Source organism: Anabas testudineus, chromosome 12 (assembly GCF_900324465.2).
Source record: "Anabas testudineus chromosome 12, fAnaTes1.2, whole genome shotgun sequence".
In the NCBI taxonomy this organism is placed as follows: Eukaryota; Metazoa; Chordata; class Actinopteri; order Anabantiformes; family Anabantidae; genus Anabas; species Anabas testudineus.
In genome coordinates this window covers 7,947,681-7,972,597 of record NC_046621.1, presented here as the reverse complement: position 1 = coordinate 7,972,597, position 24,917 = coordinate 7,947,681, and the positions used below count along the sequence as shown (strand labels likewise).

Below are 24,917 nucleotides of genomic sequence, written 5' to 3'. Positions count from 1 at the left end.
AGTGGCACCATGGAGGAAAGCTTTACTTTTATAGGTGCTGCCAGGTGAGTTTTCACATGAACCAAGAGTGCCCAGAACTCAGACGCAAAGATGTGAGTGACTGTTTCAAAGCTGACCAAAGTATTTAATCAAAAAGGAGGTCCCAGACAAAGGTAATATTTTTAGTAGGTGTTAACCTGCTGAAAACTACAGGATTTGATAATCGTCTTTCTCCATGGAAAACATTTTGACATGTCAGAAAAAAGCAGGTGTAAATAATGAAATGAATGCTGGAACCGTTCTATTTATAAGCTGTGGTTTCAGAATCCTGGAGCACGCTGGCTTACTGTCACACTGCCATGGTTTCTGGGATACTTGAATAGAACAGAGCCATTGTTAATGTTATTAGTAACACCTGTGCTTTCCCTACTATAAAATCCAATCAAAATGTCTGATGTGAAAAGACCTATCTAAAAAATCTCATTGCCAGGAAATAACTGGTGTCAGACTTGTTATACAAGCTAATATATAAAAGACTATCACCATTTTAAATATCATCCTTTTTCCAAAAATGTTTTATTTTCTTTCTGAGAATAGGAAAATGATAATGGTGTGATGCAAGGTAAAAGAAAAAGGGTTAAGAAACACTGCTATAAAAATATATACTGTAGTATAAGAAAGAATATGTATACAAAATGTATGAAAACAAGCAACTTTGTGAATGTCTTATGGTTTTTTTTTATGTTTTCACTTTCACAACTTCAAATTGTAAATGTCATAAAGATGCTATAGCAGGTTTCAATGCTATTTCAGTGTTGAATGCTTGTATAACATTGCCTAGAATGAAGTTTTATATAATATTTGATAGTTTAAAGCCACAGTGTTATTGTTGTGTCAATTGAAAATTAAAAACTATAGACATATTCAAATGTTTAAATCTTGTTTATGTCACTACCCATTGCACAGTCATGAAAGTGTTATGCCAGCCTTATGAAAACATCTTCACATAAAGTGTCACCAAAAGTGCTTGGAGGGTGAAATAGGAGGAGGTAAGGCTGTGAGCGGGAGAGGTGAGAGGATTTGAGTGAAAACGGAGGTGGATAGAGCGAAGAGACGGTGCAAGGAGAAGAGGGGAAAGACGGAAATAGAGGAGGTAGTGGGATGTGCAAGGAGAGGTGAGGTAGGAAAAGTCAACAACAGAATAGGTGAGAAACATGAGACTGGAAACCTGAAAAGTTGGAATTTTTTGGGCAGAAAACAAAGCAGTAAATTGACGTTAACAACGACGGAGAGGAGGATGGAGCCATAAAAACACAGTGTGGTGTATTTACAGCAAGTTTAAAAGTGAAGATGAAGGACTTAAAAGGTACAGACATCTGTAAAGGAGACATAAAGGTACCAAGTACAATTTAGAAAACAAAAGCTGTAAGGATGGTAAGTTATAGTACACATGGTCACGTTAAAGTGCTGCAATAATGTATCTGCTGAGGCAATAACTGATCTAGCAAATGTACAGAATCACATAAAGCCTCGGAAAACATAACCATATAAGCAGATAAAACACAAACAGTACTTGTGAGCATAAAACACTGAAATATTCAGAATAACACGTGCATTTGTCAGACGAGATCTCACCTTACCTAACTAGATTTGCTGCAGCTACAGAATTTACATTAAGAGGCACACCAGCTCCTGACTCCACTACTCTCTCACTACAAGAGGGTAGTGTGCTGCGCAGATGTAGATGTGCTTTTACCAGACTGGTTTGACATTTGAAGATCTTTACTGTCATGTCCACACCAAACTTCTTCCCTACAATGTGTCTCGTTAAATCAGAAACGTTTCCCGTAAAAAAGCTTCACTTCCAGCTGTGACGACAAACACTAACACTGTGCATGTTATGCGTCATGAAGATTACTCATTGCTTGTCTAAGGTGTATGATCACATCAAGGTGTCTTAATACACTTAACAATAAATGAAGATTAACAGGAGTTGCAACCTACTGTGGAATTCTGATAAACAAGTCATTAGGATGCAGTTATAAATATATCCTTTATACCTGATGGTGGGACACCACTTTAATTATCACAGTAAAGGCCAGATTACAAAAGCATTCAAAATAGTGAAATGTCATGGCTAAAGCAGTTCCTTTTAATAGCATAGCTGTTATCAGTGAATTCATTTATTTGACATAACATTAGCAAGCTGTCATTGCTTGCAAGTGGCAAGGGTGACCTTTGGGTTATGGAGACTAGAAAAACCCAAAATGGAGACGATATTGTAGCCATGAGCTGTTTGAAATAGGAGGCTGTGGTAGAGAGATATATTTTAAATAAACTATGAAAACTGATTGTCTAAATCCCAATCCAGCTAATAAGTGCATTTTCATCTTCAGTAACCATCCAATTAATTAAATAATGTGTAATCCCAAGAACAAAATTCCATATCGCAGTAAACAGCACACAACAAACAACAAAATTACTAGCCCCCAAGAAAACTACCAACATTAGCAACATTCATAAACTTTACATAGTAAAGCATTCATAAATGTTAAGGCCCCTGATTGGCCCTTTTAAACCAAGTGTAGTAAAAATTGGTAGTCAAATATTAGGCTCCATGTTTTTGCATTTGCGTTTTCTTTTTTTTTTTTTTTTTCTATTCAGAACAGAAAGTAAGAAAAAGAAAGTATGAAACTCAGAATAAAGATGCTAATGGATGCTCATCCTCAGGAGGGGGAGGTAATGTACCGTATACAGCCATTTCTAGAACAGCTGTACATTGAATCATTGCAAAGCGCAGAGTCAGATTCCATTAAAAACAAACCTGGGTGTGGTCAAAAGTGCAAAAGTTCAGCCATCAAAAAGAAAGCCCTGGATCTCTGCCAACATGATTGTCACTGAACTGGCCTCTTCTGGGTTCAGGGAAGGCTGTGCTGAGGGCTCTTCGTCGTGGTGGTCTTCGGGGTCATAGTCCAAGAAAAACTATACTGCTCACACGGCAGCATATCAGAGGCAGACTGAAGTCGTCCCTTTGACACCAGAGGATGAGCTTTGGAAGTCTGTTCTTTGGTCTTAGGTGTTTAAGCACATGGATGCTGCTTTTGTTTGGCGAAGGAGGGAGAGGCCTTCAACCCTTCCCACAGTTACGCATCGAGATGGGAGCATAATGCTGTGGGGCTGTTTTGCTGCCTCAGGCACAGGGAACCTTGTTCGGGTGCATGGGATCATGAAGAAAGATTATATTGACATTCAAAGCTAAACCCGAGTGAAGTCCTGAAAAAATAAAATAAAAATAAAAAAAAAACACTGCTCTGAAAATACACACTCTGAGTTGGAGTTACTACTTTCCAAGTCTCCAAAAATATGTTGTCTATGTTGCACATGATGCAGATCTCAGTTTGAATGAATTAATTGAGTGCCTTTAGTGGCATGAAAAGAAGCAGGAGAGGGCAGAGAGTTTATGGTTATGGACGCTTCCATGGAAAGGTGGAGTTATGTTTGATTTCATAAGGGGGCTAATAATCTTGTCTTCAACTGTACACAGGGGGATGGTCACACGTTTCTGTATTCATTTGCCAGGCGCACATGTATTCATGACTGACTGTACAGTACATATAGTCTATGCTCAACTACATTTATTATTTACATTTATAGGTATAGACACTTTTTATTACTCACCATTACTGAGATGTGCAGCAGATGCATGTGTTCATGTAGGACATGAGCAGGCTCCCGGGCTGTGGGCTGTGTTGTCTGGGCTAGAAGCTCAGACTCAGTCATGGACACATGGAAGTACAGTGTCCCATTTTCCAGCCACTGCTGTTTCCAGTGTACCTGAGAAATATCTTCTCCTGTTCCCGACATCTCTGCAGAGAACAAGGAAAGAGAAAAGATGGAAACTATTTGTGAGATCAACACTTAATCCATGAGAATCTGACATTTAAACTGTCTGTGTTAAAGTACATCACTTCTTAAACACATTCTGTGAAAATTTAAAAGTTAAAACACCAAAGCTGTTTTGTGAAGAACAGACAAAAGTTCAGATGTGACTGGTAGGTTATGCATTAGTATTCTAGAGATAAAGCAGTGCTCAATCTCAGCACACACAAACACGGTGCTTCAACTAGAACGTGAAGAGCTGGACAGACTTCTTAGGCTGCATTTTGTGCAGCTGTGCAGTTGGCTCAGTAAGAATTACTGTTAAGCCACTGAATTGTTTAGTTTCCTTGATGAAATCTTTATGATTGCAGTTTTTTACCCATGGTATTACTCTAAGATTAGTCTAAATTCAGAATGAATAAGTGGCAAGCACCACAAATGTTCCAGCCATGACAGTTAACGCAGCACTTCAGTTCTAACCGCAATGAGTGACAGATGGGGAAGTCTTATTCCTGTTAATATCTGATTGTTTACACTCCTCTTTTTTGTCTGTCAAAGAATGGCCGAGACACACACATACACACAGGCTCTAAATGAGAAGACAATAGTCCATTTTACACTACTCATTTATTAGTAGCAGGGTAGTTGCACCTCAGCTGCAAAGAACCTCTAAGATGTCCAAAAGGTTGGAGGCAGCAGTTAGTCACTGATTACTATTCTTAACCAGAGCCCAGTCTTACTCCAACTCTAACTTGATCCAGTATCCTCTGCACATTATATTTGGCCCTATAGTCTTCTTTGTCTCCCACCCCTCCAGCTAAACGTCACGCTGCTAATTCACTGATTCACTGAACACTGGGGCACCTTAAGAGTTATTTATTTAGGTACAGTGTAAATAGGCAAACATGTCTTAAGAAGGGTCCACCTTTTCACCAATGAAGCATGGGTCTATCAAATTTAATTAAACGTATGTGTCCAGTTGCAGAAATGCTGTCTCACCACTCAATATCCTTTTCATATCTGCATAAATCCTCCTACATTTTTTACCAATATAAAACATCAGCTTGAGGCCAGTTCTGGCACTAAGTACCCAACATCAAAGGAAAGCTGGAAACCTTTAAAAGCAACGGAGAAAGGGAGATGTGCAAACAGAAAAAAAAAACACAATTGCAATTTATGGAGCAATGGGAAAAGGAGATGAATAGGGGCAGGGGGCTCACCGGTTTATCTTGATATGGATCATGGCACAACAATGTAATGCTATCAAGTGGGAGTGGTTGTTCAGTAGAAGAGTACTGAGAAGCCTCAGGGAGCCTCAGATTGTGAGGCTTGATACAGTATTTGTCATGTGGCTGGGTGACAAGGGCATAGACGTCTGCTGACATCTCCTATCAGCGGCAGGTAGCAAATGACAAATGGCTTTTGGTGCAGCTGGTTATTAACCCACTGACTCTGGGTCAAGGGATATGGGCGCCAGGGGAGATGTTGTGTGAGCTGTGCTCAATACTGCCAAAGGCATTCAGGTGCAGGTAGGGAGCATGAAGAACAGATATCCTCCAAAATGACAGAACTCATGACATCAGGTATTTTTACAGCACCCTATATTATAACGTCTTCTTAAACCCTTGGTCATGTCTTGGGATTACTTGACTGTTCGGTCCAAAAGTTCAGAAGTCGAACAATATTCAGTTTAATATAAAATAAAGGAAATAGCAATATTATTACCTAATTTTTGGCATAATAGGCGTCAGCAAATAGTTTGGATATTACTAAATAATAAATGAATTATATGATTCATCAGCTATGAAAATTGTGTTCAAACAATTCTACTAAAAGTCTACTTTTACTGACTGATTTCAGCTGTAAGTCAACATACTTTTTTATCATAAATCTGTCTCCACTCTTTTATACTATCCCCACTCTTATAATGGACCTGTGAAATGTTCTATACTTTTGCTGACTACAGCTTATGATAAAATTTTGTAGGGTGTGAAATTCCTAAATGCCATTACTGCTGGCTCTTTATATTTAATCTATGCGCTGAACACACAGCTTGACCTTTCACCTTGACAGGAGATAAAGTTCTGTCTGTTGGGCCAGCAGTGAGGCCTGTCCTGCCATCTGTTTTAAACAGAGCTTATCAAGCACTTGTCATATTTACCTTGGAACTTTGCTGACATGCTTTATGTGCATTATAGGTGGCTTTAAATAACTCTGATTATGCACAAAGCTGACAGTTTGATCCAAATTAAAAGTGATTTTCCTGTGGTAGTGATGCTTGCAGTAATATAAGCAATCACATGCAAGACGGATGGACAGTAATAGAGTTTCTAGGGCTGTTACCTACCACTGTACGATTGTTATGTAGATGAGGACACTCAATAAGCATGCTATTTAAAGACAAAAGGACTGTGTGTGTGTGTCCTTGTCTTTTGTTCTATGAGGCTTGTCATTGGGCAACAAGCCAGACGTTAGTGGGACATAGGTGTATGGCCTCAAGGTGTGCTTGTAATTCATTAGGAGGAACATTATTAATGTGTATATTGTGAGCACATGTAGCTATTGTATGAGTGAAGTGAAGGCAGTGAGCTTCCAGCAAGAGTGTCAGTAATACAGTGTCTTCCAAACAAACCAAGGACAATCCAAAGGAACGACACACTGTTATCAGATGATTCAAAACTCATCAAAAGACCATACTCGTAGGTCATTACATACAGAGTGTGTGATCTTTACACTCCTGTCAATTATTTTCCAAACCAAACACTACATGTGATGTGAAGTGTATGCATCTTACAAGCAACTCTTGGGTTCATTCAGTATATATTATCAGCAAATCTATGCAGAGTAGGCAGACAAGCAGTACTGTAAATTATACACTTCAAATAATCTACTGTGATGACCCCTGAAAACCTTACTGGTTTGCTTGAATAATTCTCAATAGTAGAGTGAGTGTATTTCAGTTGGCAATATTTTAGTTTTTTTTGGTTCAGTTCATAAAGGCTAAATCTTTTATTTAGCTTATGTGTGGTGGTTAGAGAGGAGGTTGTACCAGCAAGCATTTACCACGAGACCTGAAAGCCTAAAAACAATAAGAGAATGATTGATCTGCATTGATATACTTTCCATGTCCAAATTCACTTTTTGGTAGTCAAGTAATCTGAGACAAGACTCCATTTGTTGATTTCAAAGCTTATCCTGTTATCCTGAATTGCTTGATGTGCAATGATGGAAGCTGAAAAAAATCAACTAACAACTGTTTACGTTACAATGAACGTGATAACAATTCAGCCATAAAAAGCTGTAAAACCAAATATGAAAAACTTGGTTTAGTCAGGAAGGAGATATTGAAAGATTGCCACAAATCCTTAATAAAGCCTTCTTAAACTTTGGTAAGTCTTCTCTATGGGTACTTAAGATGTAAGTGAAATCAACTGAACCCTCTATGTCAACAGAACTTTTATTACAGGACCTGGTGATCATGTAAGTGCTCAGTCTATGTACTGTGTTACTGTGTTTTTCGCGTTTGTTTTTTTTTTTTATCTGACTCTCTAAAATCCTTCTTCTTTTCTTTACCACTTTTAGGCTTAGTTAGAAATGCTGAGTTAAATTTTGGGGTTAACTGTAGTTTTCATATTCTTAAAATTTTACCTTGAGCAACAGTAATTTCCACTTAGAACAGTCTCACGGTGTTAGATCTCTGATGAGATGAGGTTTCCCATGAAAACCAAATGAGAACACAAAAGTCTGGCTCCAACACAAAGCAGAGGCAATCCTAATCTAAGCTTGCATTCACGGTACTCGCCAATTAGTGCTAAAACATAAGACATAGTTTTACTCACAGGTGCCTGTACAAATTTAGGATATAATTAGAGAAATTAAATCAGCAATGGAGGAACAGCAAAGTGAGAGCCATATTTTCTATCTGCTGAGAGATAAACAGATAAACAAAGAACATTCTGTAATTTCCAAATCCAACCTGCCACGTCTTAAACTTGAATCACACTTGGTAATGTTAACAAGTGCACATGCAATACCACACATGGTGATACTAAACTAGATGTTTTATTCATTTAATACCAAACACTACACAAAGTATTGTCAATCTGGTTAACATGGCATTAATACACGTCTGTAATTTGACTTAAACTCAATGTCTATGTTTCGTTTACAGCTTATTACTGATCAAAATAGCGAATTAATGCTAGTGTAGATTTGCTTTCGTGTGCCAAATCAGTTGATTCTTTCTTTGTCGGCCTCTTTCACTAGCAGGGCTAAGTTAGCTTGTGTCAACATCAACTCCAGACCTGTCCAGTTACTAATTATTTGTTTCTATTTTGTTGTTTTTCAGGCATGTTCTTGAGCACTGAAGCACTCCTTCCTGTCTGATTAAAAACATCTTAAAATGTTAAAGTTATTAATCTAAAAACAAACAAATAAAAGACAAAATCTCCCCTTCCTGCACATGTTTAAATTCTTAACAGGCTTATTGCTGCCACTAGTGGTTATTAAAGGTATATGCTATAAGTTCGATTGAATACCCAGAAAACTGCAATAGCATGTCCAAAGACTGTGTAGCTATAGTCTAAAATCTTCAGATATCTAATGTATCTCTCCAGGGCCCTTATTGAGTGAAAAAGTGAGGTCACTATGTCAGGTTGAAAATGCTCGAAACAGGAATCTTCCATGAAACTCATTCCAATTTCATTATGAAACTGGTACAAACATGCATTTCAGGTAACAGGACTTGTGGCATAGAAATCAAGGTGAAAAAGAAAACTTGACTTTCTTCAGTGTTTCCATTAAAGGGCGCACACATTGATGGTAGGAAAAAAGTACATCCGGCAAGCGGCACACTCAAACACACTGTTTTAAAAGATCAGAATGGATATCCAGTTCCAGATGTAAGATGGTAAAACATTGACCTGTTCACTTCGACTGGAACGTCCACACGCATGCACACAATGCACATTCATGAATTCAAGGAGAAGTGTTTAATAGAGGCAGTGTTAAAACATTAACTTTAAATTTTTAGCAGGATCACAGATTATGACTTGTGAAAGTGAAATTACCAGTTCTTAAATCAGGGGCTGAGTGTGTTCTAGCCCCATTGGCCACAGAGGGCAGTAATGTGCCTATGTGATGATAAGATTAAATGAGTGACAGTGGCTGAAGCCCATTTGAATAGAATGTCTCAAAAATTGTACATGCCCATAGAGTCTATTGCAGTGGCAATGGAGCATCTCCAAAATATATTACTTGAATACGTCTTCCATTTAGACCTCGGTGATCTTATTTCCAGTTGGAGAGATAGTAGCTAGTATTTAGAAATACTGACTTTACCATCAGACATTTCTCAAGTGGAGAAAAACCTTTCTCTAAATCCAGACTACAATAATCCAATTTATAACATAAAGTACTGCCCTTATGTTTGCATTTTTCGAAAGATTATAACTATTAATCTTAGCACATTCAGCCTTGGTTTTTATAATCACAATTACTGTCAAGGTTACACTGCCTCCAGCAATCTAACAGACATTGGTTCAAAACATTAAAATATATAGCTGACAAACATACAGTCCTCGGCCTACCCACATACATGCTTTCCCAAAAGGTTGGGATTCATCAGTTTAAAGGTGATAATAGCAGTGCAGAATCAATGATTGTGGTAGCTGACAGCTCCATGACAGTTTGTCAGCTCCGCAACAAGTCTGTGTCATCAACATTTACTATGATGAAAGCTGGCACCCTACAGGTACTTTGTTGCCTGTCATTACATACAGTATGTGACATAACGCGTTAGTCTTGCACACATGCACATCTCATTGCTCATGCTGCCTAAAGTATGGCTGCCTTGTGACAACACAAAAGGAAGATGCACAATCAATAATTGATATGAGAGAATAAGGAAGGATTTGTTGGTTTCAAATGTTTCAGTCCAAAATGAAAGCAAGGAAGGAGAAGCAAGAGTATGTGAATAAAAGGCACAAACAGACAGAGGGGAAATAACAGACAGGGTATTATCAGTCTGACACTCATCAAAAGTATTCAGAATATTAGCATACCTCCTGGACATTCATCTCTGTCAGCTGCAACAATAAAAACTCTACATGTTTTACTTTTTCATTTCACAATGCTGTCAACAGGAACTGCCTATCAGCAGCAAAGAAACAGGTTGAAAAAACTGCATTTTGGATGAGCTACTAAAGGGTCTTGATGTCCTATCCTATCATTCCCAAAATGCTAATTGTGCTATTACCATTTATAATAATCTGATGGGAGCTATGGAATATTGAGGCCAATACAGGATGAGCTACAAAATGCATGCAGGGTTCCCCTTTTTAATTGAACACCCATGCACCTAAATGCCACCCTAATGTCTCATTACAAAAGCTAATGAATTAGCTGGCATTAACATAAACACCACTGAAAATGAACACAATTAAAAATGCATCAATGCATTTCTTCTATTTCTGGGATATAAAATATTGTTATCTCCACAGGGCTGCCAAACAATGCAATATTATTTGTTTGTCCATACTCGATGAAACGGTTATCTCCAGTCACAGTACACATATGTACCAACAGGCCATCAACAGGCGACTACCTCATCTGCAGAAAGACAGAAGTATTAGTTGCCCAAATGAAATCAGTGATCACACCTTGATCAAATAAAGAAATGCATAAAATAAAGGAAAGGGTAATATTAAAGATCACCATAATCTGTTCTTTTCTATAAGACTTGTTGGTGGTAGAATTCATAAAAACACACCGAAAAGAAAAAGCTCTCAACCAAAAAACAAAAACAAAAGAACAACAAAAAACAACTCCAGCTCTCTAAGTACCGTAGACTGCTGTCACTCTACGTCCTTGCTCAATCAGCACTGAGGGGATCCAATTCTGTTGACTCAACACCTGTTTCTCTGGGTGACCTGTTTTTCACCTCACGTCCCTGACGCTCCCCACTGCAGAGGCCTTTTACAAATCACATGTAAAGAAATGTATCACTTAACCATTAGTGATAATGTTGATAACCACTAAATTACAGCACTTCAGGAATGTTATCTCAATCTGATACTGAATTAGTCAATTAGAGACTGTATAAATATTTATAGTCACAAGTATAACTGCCTTCTAAATTTGCCCTACATGCAAAACACCAGTCTAATTAATATTAGTGGAGCAGAAAGAATTTTACAGGACTTGAGATCAGGAGAACAACTTTGTTCCTGAATTTTTTTTTTGCATAGTGTATGGAAGCATCTTCTCCTAACGAGAGGTCCTGCTAACGCCACCCTGGCTTTATCACGGATGTCCACACCCATGCTAACTCCTACTGTGCTCAATCACAGTGGCAGCTGTTACACAGTGCACTGACCACCTCCTACAGAAAACCAATCATACTCTCAGAGATGCCACTGGTGAGTCTCCCAGCATGAAGGAGAAGGTGAGTTATAACTTCAGTACACACAGCTAAGGTGTGGCAGTAACAGTATTAGGAAGTCACAGTGCCTTGAAGAAAGCAGATATTTCACCCTTCCCCCTCCCCAATAAAAATCGCAGAAGTTAAGTGAAAGTCACAGCTAAATAATGCATCTTGCTTCTGCAAGACCTTTTTTTTAAATAAAAATATATATAAATATAAACTAATAAAAACATATAACACAGCTATCCACACATATTTCTAGACATCATCCTTCATACAGCAGCTCCTAACAACATAGTCAAGTGCAAAGCAAGTAATGAATTATAGAACAGCATTTGTTTTATAGTGAGACTACCAGACCTCTGGGAACCTGTTTAAATATACTTTAAATAGAATAAACAAATAGCTGCTTGCCTTTGGTCCCACTGTGGCACAGAGGGACCTGGATTATCTCTCATTAGCAGTGAATACATTCTATCATGTGTGTCACTGTTCGTGTCTCCACCTGTATATTTGCATTTGCATATGTTCATTCCCCTATTATTTCAAGGTTAACTCATTTTTAAATAATTTCAATCCACACTTTAGAAACAATGGCACCTTCCATTGTTCAAATCATTCAAAATATGAGTTTTGTCTTCTCCAAGAAATTAGCCACATTAACACATTGTTAAATTACGATTTATCTGTGGATCTATAAATGCTTTGTCCCTTGGCACTAGAGGATTAGTGAAGCAGTGCCAAAAAATAACACAAACAAGAGCCCTCCTACTCCTAATGTATTTTAAGTGACACATTAATAGGATAAACATTCCCCTTATCTGCTGAGTGCATAGGCTTTTTCTAAAACACTACAATCCCATTAACAACACCTATTTTGATTTCACATCTCTCTCACTCACTTTTAGTATAATATATAGCTTGTCCACCAATGGGTGTTGTCTGCCAGTGCCAAAGTGGGAGGTTCAGGGGTAATAATACACACATTAAGATTTACTAATCCTTTGTTTTGGCCTCTTAAGCTGAGACCTTGGTAAAATAAAAAAAAAAAAAGAGCCGAATCCATTACAGCACTCAGTATTAACTGTTTACAACTGTGAAAGAAAGTTTAAAATAAAAAAGGAGGAAAAATAAAAAAGGAAAAATATAATGTACGTATTGTTACCAACATATACAGTAACACCTTATGTAATGTTTTGTTATTTAATAATATGTAAAGTCAAAGGGAAGTCAAATTTCTGAAGCTTTCTGTTGCATCTTGGAGATACTAACCTGTTAACGGTAACTTACCATCTCTGACAGAAAAATTATATCAACTCAACTTTTCAATTCTTTACTAAAACTACAGAAATAAATGAGGCCAGCAATTTTTCTACCTCTTGGTTCCTAATTAAAGAGGGGTTAATATCCTCACAAATGAGATTTAAATATATCAAACATTAGTCCTGCGAATATGTGGAAGTAAAGTGAAGATTTCAAATAAGTATTTTTGCTATATTTTGAGAAAAATAGATAGAACAGAGCTGCGGCGATGCTAGAACCATGGGGGTAGTTGCCAGGAACTGGTTGATGACACTACATTTTTGGCAAAGCTTTCGACCACTGAGTTGTACAAGGATGTAAATAAAGGGCAACAGGCAAAACACCAAATTTACAAAGTCAAAGATGATTAAGACATTATTTCTATTTATTATTATTATTCAAAATGTTTGTGTATTAATAATATCATTATTGTGAAATATGTTTGGCCACAATACTGTAGTAAAAATGTGATATTATGACTACTTCCAAGTGACCTGTCCAAACTAGCTTGCCTGTCATCCAAGGGCCCTGGGGAGAAAATCTGTTTGCCATGTCTCTCACCTTTCTGATAGTGATCATGAGCCACAAAGACTTGTTGGGCATCCAATTGTGAGGAAAAAAAAGATTCCCATGAGGTACAGAGAGTAAATACTCTGGGGAGGAGTTTTTTTTTTCGTGCCATAAATGTAGTATTTATGCATGTGTACATGTACATGTGATAAATTAAAAATTAAAAGATGTGTAAGTTAACATGAACAGGAGAGAGAGACAGTGGCCCAGGCATTAGAGGTGTTTTGGTGGATTTGGTTGCAGGGTACAAATATCTAATGTCTTTATGTACTGTAGGTGTGTATCGATTATGCATGTATTTTCTGCTTTTACATAAGTTTTACAATTTTGGATTCAATTCTGCATGAAGCTGTACCATCCTGGCTATGCAGAGCTTATTTGCCGGATGGTTTTCATTATGGCGCTGCTTGGATCGCACTCAGCACAGTTATGGCCTTATAACAACAGCCAATAATGGCCTTGTAACAACAGATCATGATGTGTGAAGTGTATCCAACTGAAAACATACTCGTCAAGGATCAATTTATAGCTGGAGTCAATTGGGGCTATTCCCTATCTCAGCATGTGGTTGGGGAGGAAGGGAATGTCATAAAGAGCCTGGTCAAGGATTTGATACATAATGGATGCTGCCTGTCAGAGGTTGCCACATGGGATGTTTCTTCCTACAGCTCCAACATAGCTCAGGCTCCTGTTGACTATAGCCCCATTCTCCTGCTGGATTTCAGCCTCTAATCACTTACCTCACCTTGGAATAACTTGAGGATTAGAAACACAGAACTGCTCCAGTAATTGGATGCTGTACACCATTGAGGATTCTGTGTTAAACTTTTGACTCTGTTGGCTCTGCTGCAGCTTCTATTCTTAATTATGCCCTTGCCTTAATCCCAATTACTTTGTTCTTCATTACGACCTCATCCTCCTGGGCCATGAAGTTGCACCATAGCTTGTTCGTGTCCTCATAGAGGGTCAAAGAGTAATGCTGCTCAACCCTTCCAGTGATGCCAGTTTTCCAGTGGTAAGAAGCATCTATGTTCTTTATTGCTACACTGTCCACTGTCAACAAGACTCACTGTGCAGGCCGATATAAATGCAAATCTATCCAGATCAAAAATGTCAAAAAAATTCTGATAAATATTCCACATATTCCCCAAATATTTGAGCTTTTATGTCATTGAGCCAGCCATTACAGTTTTGGCAAGAGCCCTGGATTCTTACAGTTATTTCGTGTCTCATGTTTTTGCCCCATAATGAATTCTGTCATAGTACTGGCACTGACTACATTGCAAAGGGAAAAAGAAATCAGTCTGTGCCTTTTTTCTTCTTTACAGGAATTGGTCTAGCTTGACATGATGAGCTTGACACCTCGCCAGCTGCTTGCAGGAACCATCTTCTGCCTGGCACAGACTCCATGGTGACCAACATGAAGGTCTTAATCATTCTCAAACAGGAAGTGGATTATGTGGCACAGCTCTCCAGCTCTGTAGCCCCTACCAGCATGTTTACTATAATAGTGTATCCTTCAATGACTTCCATGTCAAGCCTGTAGCAAAGCCACATTAGTGTGCTGGATAGAGACACTGAGTCATCAGTTTACTGCTGTGCCTTTTGTACTGAAGCAATATTTTCTTTTATCAGAACATAATGACTGAACTGAGGACGATCTTTTCAGTGGCAAGAAAAAGTATGTGAACCTTTTGGAATTTTATGGTTTTCTGTATTAAGAGCACAATAAACACACATCAATGAGGTGAACGAACAAACCCGAAAGCCAAAGATTAAAAGGCATCATTGGAACTGGCTAGCATCTTTGTTCATGAGTTTACAGTAGGCAAAACACTGAACAAGCAGGGTGTCTATAGCAGGACACCACAAACAAAGCTGCTGCTTATTAAAAAGAACATTGCTGCACGCCTGAAGTTTTCCAAAGAGCACATTGACACTCAACAGCAGTATTGGCAAAATGTTTTGTCGACTGACAAAAGTAAGATTTAACTATTTGGAAAGAACACACAGCACTACATTTGTTGTAGAAAAGGTCACTGCATATCATTGTGAAAACATCATCCCAACTGTAAAGTATAGTGGAGGAAACATCATGATTTGGGCCTGCTTTGATGCATCAGGGCCTGGCCAGCTTGCACTGATTGGGGGCAAGATGAATCCCCAATTGTTTTAAAAAAATCTTCAGGAAAATATGAGAACTCTGTAGGAGTTAGGTGATGCAAGTCATACACAAGTCCACAACAGAATGGCTTCAGAAAAACTAAATCTGCCTTTTGGAGTGACCAAATCAGAGCCCAGACCGCAATTCAACAGAGATGCTATGGAAAAACTTGAAGAGAGTCACACACAAGACATCTCAAGAATATGACAGAGCCACAGCTACAGGAAGTGTCTGGTAGAGTTTATTGTTTCCAAGCGGGGACAACCTGTAATTAATTCCAAGGGTTCACATAATTTTTCAACTAGCACATTGAGGTTTCTTATTGTTCTTCTTAATGAATAGTCAGGTTTTGTTATTACTTTAGGCACATTATATTTGTTAATAGTCTTGACTTAGATAAAGAGCAGATCACAATTTATGTCAAATTTATGCAGAAAACGATGAAATTCCAAATGGTTCACATACTTTTTCATGTCACTGTATATGTGAAACCAGTAAACACCACAAATTTAAAGATTGGTCCTCAGACAAAAACACATGAGGATTAATCCCATAATTTACACCTTTCAGATCTATTTAAAGAAAAAGACGTTTTGTATCATAAATACAGCTATTGGCAAAATTGAATTATTCTTCAACCCATTCAGTGGTAGTCGTCAGGTAAAACGGCACTCATATTTTGGCACCTTGCCAAATTGTATCATTGCAGTTGATGTTTTATATGTACTTTATCTTCAGAGCCTGCCATGTGGCTATCATTCTGCTACCTGAGAAAAATGTGTAGTGACCCTGAAGAGATTACCATTCTGCCATGCACAGTACTAAACCCTGAAATTATTTGCAGCTCTGCCACTATTGCGCCTGTATTCCTGGCATTTTTAATAAATCTCTGCCACAACTTTCATGATGAGAAGTCATTACTGGCAGTCTCCCATCCACATCTCCCTTGGCATCCGGTTCTAGGGCACAATCTCTGCTGCTATCAGTAATCTTGAAGTTACTTGATTTATTTATTTTCAGGTTACTGTACTACTTTAAGGTTCCACATTGGGATCATTCTCTGTGTCACTTGGTACAACGCCAAGTATCAAGTGTTGTGTTACTTGCAGTAGCCTGCATTTTAATCTAAATCTAAATTTTGAAGCATCTAATATTTACTTGTCCATTATCATGTTAACCTTGGATTTGTAAGATCTTTTATCTCCCCCCATATCGTTTCAGGGATATGTTTGTGTATATTTGTGTGTGATTCATTTTCTCAGAATATTTAGCTGCCCTTTTCCCATCTGTCCAGTCATTGCTACATTTCTTTTGTCATCTATGTACTCTGTTCTTTGTTGGCCCTACTGCTAAATGCCAAAAATAATATACTTCATACATGACTGTAAGGTACAGAGCAAATAGATATAAAGCTTGATAGGACCCAAACCATTCCTCCCACGCTTGGGCTTGCTTACTCAATTGACATTAGCAATTTCTACTGTGCATATACAGTTAAATTACTTGATAATTAAGCAATCTTAACAAAGATATAATAGGTTTGATAGTATTTAATTGAATGTAATAGAGCCCTTTTGAATATGAATATGATAAAAGTTTGTCAAAAACGTAGTAGGGATTTACATTGATGATGATAATGACATTAAACTCAGTCATAGAGGTTTTAATTTTGAGGTGGACAGTCGTGAGTGGCATTTTGATAGGTCAGTGTAGCATTATATTAGCATTAAAACGACCAGGTGAATTTGATGTTGATGCACTATAAGAAAAGTATAAAAAAAATTGTAATTAACTATCTAGCCTAAACCATGTTCATTTTGTTCTATTTAAAGGATTGTAGGTATTTCACACATTTTATCACTGCTTTGTGACATCTATTAACCCCGTCCTGACCTATTTTTCTTTTTTCTGTGTTGTGTCCTTACTGGGAGGTTGTGCTGCAGCTGCACAGGCTATGAGAGCTAAACCTGAAACAATACAATGAAAATTCCTTCTATTTTGTCATGCAGCACATATATACTAAACAATTTTGTATGCAGTATGTACTTTAAGTCAGTGTGAGGAAACATCCTGTGCTAGGTCACAGATTTTGACAAGTCACAGAACATAGCATATCACATACTCTTCTCCATTTCTCATCAACCCTGGACCACAACCTTTACCAATGATACAACACCCAACACAACAACAATAAATCTCTCTTACTGGTAGATGGTGTAAAAGGCCTGCCTATGAGGACGGCAACAACCTTGTCCTGAACAGTGGCAAAACCAAGCTCCTTTTGTCTCTGCCTCTGACTGTCAATGGGATGCAGGTGAAGTCGGCTGACTGCTACAATTTCCTGTGTCTGCACATTTCTGGGACTGTCAGCTTGGCCCTGTGGCCACAGGGATGAGAGCTGAGAAGTGGTTTTATTTTATAAGACTTCTTAAAAAAGCAGCACTTAACCCTTAGCCCCACGCCCAGGTTTACAGAAGATTAATTAACAGCATCCCGGCATGGAATACCACACAGAGTGAGAGGACAGTTGCTCATATAAGAATATGTGTATGTCCTATCTCTGTGTACATCTGGACTGATGCAAATGGCAAATAAAGAGGTTGATTTCATTTGTCCTGAGGGTAAGCACTCACCCTTCTCAGGTTTTCATAAATGCAATTTCCAAATTAGATGCTAGATAAATATATCAGTCCCTTTCTCTTGAAGAATCCATAGATTTAAAAAAAAAAATATATTTTCATCAATATTGAATCTGTATGTCAGTTTAAAAGAGAGAGAGAGAGAATTTGGCTCCCATTGGCCAAGGACTAAATCCTTCTAAATCCATTGGGGGCTATATATCGCTCCAGAGAGACATAAACACCCATTTCGTCTATTTTCAAAATGTCTGATACTGTAGCATAACCCTCCAAAGGGGAAGTATCTGGACAGGAAACTACCTCTCAGACAATTTAGAAATATGATCTGGCAATCAAAGCTGATGTACAGCATTTTATTTGCTATTACAGAGTAATGGCTAAGAGCCAAAATGTAGAGCCACTCTTCACCAATTTAAAAGAACCAGTGCCATTTCACAAGGTCCAGTGTTTGGCACTCATCCATGTCGTGGACAGACTTTGAGAAGTGTAGCCTAAGCTGCTAAAACTGTTCATCTGGAGCACCTACAGTTATTACAAGCTGAAAATTCCTTGACTAATTAAAATGACTGAAGACGCTAGCATAGACTGCACTGGTTCTTTTTCTTTCTCTGTCTCAACTGTCAACTGTCGATTCGCCTTATACATTAATCCCCTGCTTCATCTGTGACTGTAGGTTTATGGTATTGCAAGATATGCACAATCCTGCAAAAAGTAAGCCACTATAAATAATAAACCTTTGCTGATTTTTAAGAGTTAATTAATTTCCTGTGGGCATGGCTGTTTCTCGCCTGATTAATGATGGTAATGCCATTGGCATGCTGAGTTGGGTCCCTTGTCACTGGAGATAAATCAGTGGTGCACTGTAAGGCGTCATGCCCCAGCTGTGTCCAACATGTTCGCTTTAACTGGTTTACTGACCTCTGATACAGTAAGGGGGTGACCTTGGATGTACATGATCATAAGTCAAGTAATTTGTTACGTATGGGGCAGTGACATCCAGAAAGTGTGCTTGGTGGATTTGTAACTGAAATAGTTTGATATTTATAGTTTCGTTTCACGTAGCTAGCTAATGTCAGCTACAAACATGTATTACTATGTGATCAGGGACAAGTCCAGAGTCAGATGAAAATGAACCATAACAATTTATAGAAGAATAACAACACAAATATTTCACTCTGAGCCCCACAGCCACCAAGCAGAGAGCCTGTTACAATGAAAAAACAAACATTGTATTAAACCATACAAGTATTGGTCTCTGTTGGGATTGTACAGAGCCTTAGGGAAAGGTTCCTGCAGGGTTTAACACAAATGGATTCTGAAAGAGGCATCCCCAGCAAAGAACCCATTCTAATAACTTTGGTTTGAGGAGCATACTTGATAATGATCAATTATGCTAAAGGTATGAGCAAATAGCAAAGACAATGGGGTCCAGGTCACATTATTTTATGCTACAAATGTATTTAGGACTGTTCTATTAGGGTAGATTGAATTGTAAGATTTGTAAAGGCACGTTAAGTGGGTGAACAGCAGCAGCAGTGATACAAACTGTCTTCCAAACTTGAAAACATGAAAATGTATCAGGTTTGTGAACTACATTCAAAACACAGTATGTTACAGCCACACCATTTCAGTGCATTATGCATGGCTATAGCAGCAAAGCACATTACTTAGTGTACCATACAGATTTCCACTGGCTGTCACAATGCAGACCAAGGATAAGACTCATTCTCTCCTTTTAAGAACACTCTTTTGCTATAGTCATTATTCTACAAGCCGGATTTAAAACTGCAAGGATAACTTGGAGAATGTAACATATTCTCCAAAAATTCAAAGATGTTCTCGATTGCTTGAATCAAAAGGCATGCATCCATCTTACAACGTGTCACAGGAAATGACTGTCACCTTCAAGATGGCCTGAAAGGTGCCATGACAAGTTTCATTCCTGTTTTCTCAATGGGAGTTCTGACAATTTGATGAAGAAACAAAGTGAGTCAAATAAATGTTCAATGTAAAACAAATTAAATTGCAATGCAAATAAATTTTCTATAAAATAAAAAATCTAAATTCTTCAAAGCACTTCTCAGTTGAGCTAATTAACAATTTCATAATGTGAAGATATAACGAATAATTCTAACGTAGTTGGTTAGCAACCATCCGTAATGTCCTCAACACCCTATCCACTTCTTTGTGAAATGAATAAATATTTAAAGACCTTAAGCCCACTTAATTCCTCTCTTTTGTTTTTTCCTCCTTTCTAGATAAATAAATATGTAATCATAGTCAACTTGGCATGGTATACTTTATTAGTGTAAGAGGCTTATCTTCAGCATTTGAACCCAGTTCCAATATCACTCTGCTCTGTATGTGCTTTCAGCTCTAGATACTTAACAACACTGACAATGAAATGAAAAATAAAAGAAGATTAGGAAAAGCTGCACGGTTGATCGAAAGTGACAGAAACATCATGAGAAGTTCATGCAACAAGTACAATGGAAGAAGGTTGAATTGACAGACTACGCTACTATGAATATTCACATTGACATCTGTTCCGGGGGAGTAACTGTGAAGATTTCTGTCACATAGTCACTGCAGGCCATGAATCTAGGATTATTCTTGTTCTATATGAATCCCTTTCATTACAGCTGAGCTGATAGTAAATAATTGTAAGGAAGGAGGAATTCATATCTATTCATTTAGAGCTCTTTAGGAGCCTATAGAAAATAACCATTCATTATCGTATAGTCATTTGAGGTCACCTCCTCATTTACAGTTCCTACCCATCTTTGCCACTGCTGCAATCACCCACACACCACTTGTTGCATCACTTATTATTTCTCAAGCCCTATGCGAGTCTGCCTCTATGGAAACAAACAGAGCCAATAGGCCAACAATCATAATACAATCTCAGTAGCTTTCCAGCTCCTTACATTTGTAATATTACGTGGCAGTTTATGACATGTTTGTACTGCTGTGACAGCAGTAACTTAAAGCAACTTTAGCAGGCTACTTGATTTGTTTTGATGGTAAGAGATGCTAGAGACAGTGTAACGTTACTGACTTAAATAGAAAAACTGTCAGCTGTCCTACACTAGCAGGCCTACATATCTCTAAAACACAACACATGTGAAAATATTGTCTGTATTGTGCCATAGTCTGAGAACAAGATAATGGCACAATGTTACACAAAACAAAAAGATTTATGCAACAGTGGTCATTTTTTGTACATCTGCAAATTGTAAGGGTGTATAAACTTTTTTTCTAACCTGATTTAAGTTCCGCATTACCTTCAGCAGCACATAAAAGCTCAAAATTGTAACTAATCACTTAATAAGGTACAGTTTAGCGCTTTAACATTTGCATGTATTAGTCTTAACTGTATTCAGTTTAAGTTTATTGTACTTATTGTCAAGAAATCTTGCAGAGAGATGAAATCCAATAATAGCTAGCTCATTTCAGCATTGTATGACTCTTAAGGATACTACAATATTAAAAAAACCAAATCCTCAGTCTAAGAGCTGTGACACACTAAGCCAGAGGTCGGCTGTCGGCCAGTGTCTGTCAGCATAGTCGGCCTACTTTTTGCAGTCCCACACTCTGTTTGGCTGATTAGCAAGTTACTGCATGAAAAGAGAAATGGACCCCGGTGTCATTTACAACTTCTTATTCTCCAAGTAGCTATAAACCGTCTGTGGAGAGCGAGAGTGGTGTGAAAACAGTAAGCAAACGCTGCCAAGTGCTGCTTTATTTTCTGTTAGTATGCATATCTGCAATCCTAGGTCTTTTTCTGCTTTTCCTTTTTGAATGACAAATGCAGGCTATTTCTACCTGCCTTTTTATACATTTCAAGAACGGTGACTCTTACTGTATGTTTTTAATATCTCTGTTTTATCTGGGTTGAAGTATATATTTCCCATCCACTCATCTTGCTACACACAGTGCACCTTTTAGGTCAACAGAAGGTTTTAGACAGGTTATGCTTTGACCCATGCACTCCAGCAGAGTCATCCCATGGACCACCACAGAAGTTTTGACAGCTTGCTCCAATTCCCAGAAAGGAGAAAAGAGCATATCTTTATGATAATTAAGCACTAAAAAGCCATGCTGACATAGACAGACAGCCTTTTCTGCAGTCAACACTGGATGTGCATTTCATATTAAATGTGCTGACTTACAAAGACTTTCACGTGAGGAACTCAGCAGTAGACAGTGAGCTCCGAGTGGAGTCGAGTGAGGGCAAGTCAATATTGATTGGTAATGAATGAATGAAATATTAAAATGGGTAGCTTAGGAAATCTTTCAGATATTCTCCGCAGGTTCTCAAAAATTAATATGTGTGAATGATGTCTCTACTTATTTTGCAGGCAAAGCAAACATCGAATGGGCTGCAGAGGTGGACTGCTAGTATCTATGGGTAGTCCATATACATCAAAAAGGGACAATGGATAATGACATTTTCAGATCACAAGAGCACGCCTCCCTCATTTCCCCTGTCCCTCATAACACTTTGTATTTTCCCTATTTCTCAGAAGAAACAGTGTAATTGTTCTTACATAACTCCTGTACTGTGTTCCATATTCATTACAAAGATTTAACACAAATCCACCTGAAACAAAGGAAATATTGTGTCTCATAAATGTGTTTTGTTGTCTGGGCTCCAGTGTCTCGATCATCTTACCTTGGCCTGCTTTGCAGCATGATATCAATTATTTCTATGGCCAACAGTCTCTGCGAGACATCTCTTTATGATTATGGCAGACTGCACGCCCCACCAGCCAAGGTGGCTAAGTTGTTTAGGGCATAAATGAAAATAGCAATGAGACCAAGTATGTAGTCCTTTTAGAATTTAAAGGTTTAGGCACCAGCTTTGACAGACCTAGTTTTGGACTATGAAAACAATACTTGCCATACTTGTCTTTAAGCATAATGTACTGTATTTGTCACATAACCTTAGGGTCTCAAGTCCTCAAAAGGAAGACATCTCGAGAAGTGTTTTAGTACTGTTCAAAGAGGATCTTGTGTTCGTGTATTGTTTAGCACGTTGATTTCAATTCGTTTTTTCTTACTGCAGAATCATATCACTCTAAAGTGACTTTACTTTGTACAATGTAGGACAGCACACCACAGGATATCAAACTCTAGTCTCCTTTCATATACTAGCTAATTTAAACAAGGCAAAATATGCTAAAGAGAGAAGCAATAATGCTTTGTGTTTTCTGACTTTGCACAGTGTTATTTGTAAAATTTGAAATAATCTTTTAGTATGTTTTCATCACATTTTGAGGGCTTAATATCTTGAGCGAAATCTTTCAAGTGCTGGTGTCTATTCAAGACGTCCAATTGATTCTTCTTCTTCTTCTTCTTCTAGTGGACAGATGCAGCTCATTTGGCTTGATTAATTAAATCTGTTTTTTTACACCTACACAAAGAAGCACTTGGACACATGGACCAGTCAGACGCTTGTGACCTCACAGCAGATCACTGGCATCGCTCATCTAACCTCGACCACATGCTAGCCCCTGTCAGTCTGTATTAGTTCTCCCAATTCAACCCCATGTGTTCTTCCCTGAGCACCTCCTGCAGAGCAGCGCACAGAGTCTGAGATGTAATCTCCTCTGCTTTCCCTTCCATAGTTGTCCCCCCATTGTGTCGTGGCCCTGTGTTTTTGAAGCTGAGGTAAACCTGCCTCCATGTGGTTTCTCCACTGCTGATTGTGATCACAGGTCTGTAAGTGGATTTCTATCTCACCTGGATTCACTTGACTGGTACATTGATTCGTATCTGAGCCCAAGCAGTTTCAGATGAAGTGATGTAGGCATACGTGAGAGACGGGTGAATGAAACACTGCACAAACCCGTGCAAGTGCTTTTGTATGTGTTTCTGTGTATCCGATAAAGCATGATGATTCAATGTGACGAGCTGGTTTGCTTGAAGTGGTTCCTAGCATGCAGACTGGAGTAAAACTGTGACATAAATGTGGGTACTTACACATTTCTGTTTAAGATATGGGTGTTCTGTTTGGCATACTTTTATATCAGATTTCACCCCATATATTACACTGTAGTAGCATTTTGTGACCTGAAAACCGCAACACTTTAGAAGACACATTTCAATTGAGAATTGCCTCACTCCATGTCATGCAAGGGATACTGTAAATTTACAAAATCAGCCCTGCTGCACAGGATACATATATATGTGGCCAGTTTCCTGTTTTCTTGCACGGATTCATGGTCAGATCATATCTACTAATCAGGCCTCTGCTACTCTGAGGCTGTATCACATGGCCATAACAGACAGTCTCTGTCAGATGTCATTAGCCAATAACTCTGTTTCCTTCAGTGTGCAGACAGTGTTAAGACGCACATACAGCGAGTGAAGTGATACAGATGCCAGAAGGAACAAAATAAATGTAAATACATTCACACACGCAGCTGTTTTCATGCCAGCACCAAGAGGCCCATCTCACACGGGAAGATCACTAAGTTAGCTGATTAACTGCACAGAGTAAAACCTGAAACAGCTTTTTTATTTTTTATTTATTTTTTTTTTACTTTTATTTTAGTCCAATGTCCTGAACTGAAAGAACTCATTTATTTGGAGTATGCATTGTATCTGTTCGGATGACAAACCCCAATGTTCACAAACAAAAATACACACAGTCTTAACCCTGCCCGTGACACAGATGCATTTTTCCATCTCTATGATAAATGTCTCTAAGGCAGGTCGTTGGAAATATAGCTCAAGGTAAGATGAATGTGTCTTTGAAAGTATTTCTTGCAGCAAGGAATATTAACTTTGGCAGAGTTAACAACTTTTCATTACGTTATCATTGTGCAGAGCTCTGTGTATGTTCAATTCTGACTTTAAAATGCATGCAAACACGCTGTACTCAAACACTTTGTCAAGTGCCAAGTAGTCTACTTAAGCTGATGTTGACCACTTGGATTATCCTTCTTTTAGCTCC

At 38.2% G+C, this 24,917-nt stretch overlaps 1 protein-coding gene across 1 annotated transcript in view; it reads right to left on the bottom strand.

Moving 5' to 3' along the window:
* Window positions 1-24,917, bottom strand: part of LOC113159659 (astrotactin-2) — a 212,705-nt gene that overhangs the window by 170,017 nt on the left and 17,771 nt on the right. The window contains exon 2 of the mRNA XM_026356476.1: window positions 3,658-3,845. Within this exon, the coding sequence (XP_026212261.1) occupies window positions 3,658-3,845 (188 nt within the window). The remainder of the gene's footprint in view (window positions 1-3,657; window positions 3,846-24,917) is intronic.